This window comes from Lipotes vexillifer, unplaced genomic scaffold (assembly GCF_000442215.2).
Source record: "Lipotes vexillifer unplaced genomic scaffold, Lipotes_vexillifer_v1.1 scaffold59, whole genome shotgun sequence".
NCBI lineage: Eukaryota > Metazoa > Chordata > Mammalia > Artiodactyla > Lipotidae > Lipotes > Lipotes vexillifer.
Window position 1 is genome coordinate 2,410,830 of NW_006791208.1, and position 5,096 is coordinate 2,415,925.

The 5,096-nt window shown below is 57.2% G+C and overlaps 1 protein-coding gene across 1 annotated transcript in view; it reads left to right on the forward strand.

The window, feature by feature from the left end:
- Window positions 1-5,096, forward strand: part of ZMIZ1 (zinc finger MIZ-type containing 1) — a 112,041-nt gene that overhangs the window by 92,581 nt on the left and 14,364 nt on the right. Inside the window, exons 8-10 of the mRNA XM_007464208.1 lie at window positions 113-385; window positions 3,197-3,379; window positions 4,345-4,422. Of these exons, the coding sequence (XP_007464270.1) occupies window positions 113-385; window positions 3,197-3,379; window positions 4,345-4,422 (534 nt within the window). The remainder of the gene's footprint in view (window positions 1-112; window positions 386-3,196; window positions 3,380-4,344; window positions 4,423-5,096) is intronic.

Consider the following 5,096-nt stretch of genomic DNA (forward strand, 5'->3'; position numbering starts at 1 on the left):
CCCCCCTTTTTTAATTGTGGGTTTTTTTTTTTTTTTTTTTTTTTTTTTTTTTTTTTTTTTTTTTTTTTTTTTTTGTCTTCTTCTCCCGTTGAAGGTCTGTTCCTCTTTCCAGATGGGTCCCACCCAGGCGTATAACAGCCAATTCATGAACCAGCCCGGGCCTCGGGGGCCTGCCTCCATGGGGGGCAGCATGAACCCCGCAAGCATGGCGGCTGGCATGACGCCCTCGGGGATGAGCGGCCCTCCCATGGGCATGAACCAACCCCGGCCACCCGGCATCAGCCCCTTTGGCACACACGGGCAGCGGATGCCCCAGCAGACCTACCCGGGCCCCCGGCCCCAGTCCCTTCCCATTCAGAGCATAAAGAGGCCATACCCGGGAGAGGTGAGTGTGACAGCTGGCAGCCGGTGGGCAGGGTGGGAGGTGGGGAGCACACGGGTGCTGTGGGTAGTCCCTTGAAAAGGGCATGGATTGACCTTCGGGAAACCTGGACCAGGAGAGGCAGGATCTTAGGAGGCAGGTGCTCCTGAGTTTAAGGTCAGCTCTGGCATTTCCCATATAGAAGACCCTGAGCAAGTGACGTCACCTCCTGGAGCCTCCGTTTTTTCTTTTGTAAAAGGCAGTGACGATCCAGCCCACCTCCTGGGGCTGCCTGGGAGTCTTGAGGGAGGGGGGCTGTACGCGAAGCGCCTGGCCCTGGGCCGGCATGGGCGGGCACTTAGCAAGCAGTAGCCGCTGTTAGGATTCTCTTCTGTCTTGGCATAGACACTAGCTGGGCGACTTTGGGTAAGGAACTAAGCCTCCTTGGGTCCACGTTCCTCGCACCCACCACACCCAAGAGTGAGAGATGAGACAAGACCCTGTAAAGATCTAAAGGCCGTGCACCTGGGAGAAGTGACTGGAAGGCAGACAGCATGTTTCTTGGGGCTCTGTCGGGAGGAAGGCTGCCCGGTGGGGCGCCCAGCCACCTCAGCCGCGAGATCAGTGAAGATCGAAGGAAGCGAACCCACACCTCCTGTCCTCCAGGAACCAAGACTTCAGCAGGAAAGATAAGGTCTAAGCTGGAACTCACAAAGGAATGATGCACCTTGGGGTGTGTGGAACTCAGCGTGAGGTCAGGAGAAGGACTTCCTGGAGGGGGTGTCACAGGGAGGTCCAAGCTGGAACTCACAAAGGAATGATGCACCTTGGGGTGTGTGGAACTCAGCGTGAGGTCAGGAGAAGGACTTCCTGGAGGGGGTGTCACAGGGCCTTCAGCGAGCACCCGGAAAACGGGTTGGCAGCAAATGGCCTATGTGGGTACCTGGGTAAGGATGCAGTTCACCTGCAGAAGACACAGAGACCCCAGGATCGTGGCCCCTGCACACGCTCCTCGAGAGGCCCACCTTGATTCCTCACCTGGACAGGGCCCTTCCCGAGCATCACCCAGTGCTCTGCTGGCACAGCTCTTCTCAGGTTGGCTTCACCCCGTCTCAGGACTGTGCCTTCCTCTTGGGCTTCCAGTGCGTTTAGAGCCCAAAGACCCTGAGTTCCTTGAAGGTCTATGTGCCTCCCCTCAGCATCCACCCTTACTTGGGCTAGAATGCAGCTTGGACACTGATGGGGTTGTCCTGGGTCCAAGAGGGGAGATGTCAGGGACGTCCTCAAACACCCAGGAGCCGGGGTCAGGCCCAGACCCCCTCCAGGTGGGCGGCAGCTCAGGGAGAAGCTGGAGGAGGATGGCAGCTCCCGAGGCCCTGGCTGTCCTTGGGGGTGGGGGGCCTCGACCCGTGGGCCTCACTCCCACGCACAGCCCCCACGTGAGTTCTGAGCCCTCTCAGCCCCCTCTGTGCTCAGACTCCCGGCGTTCCCTCTGGCTGGGCTGGGAATGCATCTGTAGGCCCAACCTCAGCTGCTGGCACCCAAGGAGGCGATCACAGAAAAGGCAGCGGAATTTCCGGTCGTTAGCCTGACGTCAGCCCTGTGCCTCTACCGGTGTTAGCTCCCCAGCTCTTACGTGTCACAGCAGGGCACGCCAAAGGCTCTCAGTTATCTTTACTAAAGTCATCCTCAATAGACTGCTGGTACTACCCAGCTACAAAATGCTCGACGCTGGGCTGTGACACCGGTGGGCACAGACGGCACGCGCTGACCCCGTCGGGGAAGACTGGCCTCACCTCTCAGTACACACTCATAGAACCTCCAAGTTGTCGGAACCTGGGGGCGGGAGCGGGGGTCAGGTCACCTGGTCCCGCAGAGGGACTAGTGGACAGGCCCCAGCTCCCCCTCCCGTCCCGCAGCGATGTGATGGGAACCTCACCATCACACAGAGCAGCCGCCGTATCGCATCAGCGTGAGCTCCGCAGAGTTCTTCAGCGCTGGCGCAAACCTCACCCTCTTCTGCCGTTTACCCCATGTGTTGAGCAAGTAATTGCAGGCCTGTCCTTTGCCAGACGCTGAGACACAGCTGTGCCTCCTGGACCTCTGAGCCTAGAGGGCAAGAGAGAGTTAATAGACAAGAAGTTTCACAGATGGGGAAGAATCACTGACTCTGCAAAGATGCGATGGCCTGGGATGCCCTGCGGGCCACCTGATTGTACAGACAGGGAAGCAACTGGAGGGTAGGGGTGGCTCTCCCAGGACGGCGATCCTGCCCCTCTCTGGAGCTGTTGCTTCCCCCAAGAGGGGCTGCCTTGTCCCTTCGCCAGCCTGGTTCTCCTGACCTCTGCACCAGTAGCCCAAAACTAAACAGCAGCGTGTTCTGCTCAGCGTGGGGTACGGGGACAGTGCCTCCCAGATTCAGCCTCAGAATGCAAGGGCTGGGGATCACCTTTCTGGAAGTGCGTCCTGTTGTCTGTCACATACTAAGCACTAGGGGAGACCCAAAGGGGGCTTCAGAATCAAGCACCCTCATGATGGCAAGAGCTCTGGAAGCACCCCCAAGCCCAAGGGGCATGGAGTTTTGAGAAAGACAGCTTCATGGGGAGGTGGCCTCGAGCCAGGCGGGCCGATGTAATGTCCCTGGATGTCAGGGCAGGAAGGGCCCCCGGCCTCGTCTGGTTCAGCTGGTCTCCTTTGCAGGTGGGGTGGGCATTTTCCGGGTGGGTGGAAAACAGCAGAGGCAGAGGAGAGGAGGTGGGGCGTCCCGGCATCTGGTGGGCAGCTTGGCTTCGAGACACTGATGCCCTTTCCCCGCTCCTTTCTCTGCCACCATAGCCCAACTACGGAAACCAGCAATATGGACCAAACAGCCAGTTCCCCACCCAGCCAGGCCAGTACCCCACCCCCAATCCCCCACGGCCGCTCACCTCTCCCAGCTACCCCGGGCAACGGATGCCCAGCCAGCCGAGCGCCGGGCAGTACCCGCCCCCCACAGTCAACATGGGGCAGTATTACAAGGTGAGTCCCACCACCCCACAGGCCCTTTCCCTCCTTACCGCCTCACCTCCCCACCCCTGCCAGTGTCATCCTGACCCTGGCTGTCCCCTGGGGTCACCAGGGGGCAGGCGGAGATCTCTGGATGTGATCTCATGTGCTCAGAGCTGTGCGTGCAGCGGCCAAAATGACAGACTGGCTTTTCTTGGTTCCTGTTCCCGTGGGGCTCAGATGATGGTTTTCCCTCTCCTTTTACTATTTATAGCACGTGCGAGATAATAACAGTGAAGGACATATATTTTTTTAAGTAAAAGCACCCACCCCGATACATTTACGTTTGATTATAGACTTTTTCCCCACGCGTGTGGGCATCCACCGTGTTGCATAGTTGTTATTACGGTTGTGACTTTGAATCTGTTTCTTTCACTTGAACACAGCCTGTTAAACTTATTGCTCCAGTCCCCGTGGTTGTCACTTTTAATGGCTGCCTGACATTCTCCTGGGAACCACACCACATTTTATCCTTTCTGTTGGACATTCGGGTTTTTTCTGAGTTTTCACTTTTGAAATAGGACTATAATGAATGTTTTCAGGCACGTAGCTCTTTCCTTCTTTGGGATTATTATGAAGTACATTCTCAGGAGAGAGGAGGACTCTGGAGATATTTTACACGTATTTGCCAGTGAATCACATGCCAACTTACATGACCACCCACCCCTTGGCTTACGTGGGCTTACTATTTTTAGCCCGACTGTAGCACACTAGGTGTTGCTATTGTTATAAACTTGCTCCATTAGTAGCTATGGGCAGAGAGAGGCAGAACACTGACCATGGCAGTGGTGTGCTCTGCCCCCACCGCACTCCCCACCCCGGCACTGGGTGGGCCTCTTCAGCATCCCCTGTCCTCCTGGAAGGTTTTCATTTCAGGAGGGAGAGCGGGGTAGCTTTTCTGCCTTCCGTTCACGGCACTGTTTATCTTGCTTTACCAGCCAGAGCAGTTTAATGGACAAACTAACACCTTCTCTGGAAGCAGCTACAGCAGCTACAGCCAAGGGAACGTCAATAGGGTATGTTTCAGTTTCCATCTCGGGAATTAGAACCCACATGCACTGTGTTAGAGGGGGCCTCACCGTTCCTGCCCCAGCCTTTCCGGACATTAGTGGGGTCGTCCGCTCCAGGGCCCAGAGATGCTTGGAGGACCTGCATCTCAGATGGGTGGGCCAGGGATGAGTGTGGACCTGGCCAGTCCTGGGAAGAAAACAAGGTGGGGACTAAGAGAGGAAGGGAAGGGGCTCCTGGAGATGCTTCACGCCTGACTCCATCTGGGGACCCCAGTGGGGTGGGGTGGCAATGAAGGACACGGCCTGGAGTCATGATGTGGGCAGCGGGAGACCTGGCATTGTTCCTAGCATTCTTTTTCTCCCAAGATTATATTAGGTGAATTCCCCGTCACCCTGAGCCTGTGTCCTCATTGGTCAAATGGGCTGGGGACCCTACAATCCCCCTGGTGCCGCGACCCAAGTGAAGGGTGGGGAGAACCTTTCCAGGCCCACCTGTCTTCCCACAGGGGCAGAGGCCTGAGTGTGGCCAGAGTGGAGGAAGGGGTTTTCCTGGGGGGCTCTCCCCCCTCAGGGGAGCAAGGGCCATAGCCCTAGGACCCTAGGGTGGGTGGGGCACGTGTCCACAGCCGTGGTCCCTCCTTATGCCTGTGAGCCCATAACCTATATGTGGTTTCTCTTTC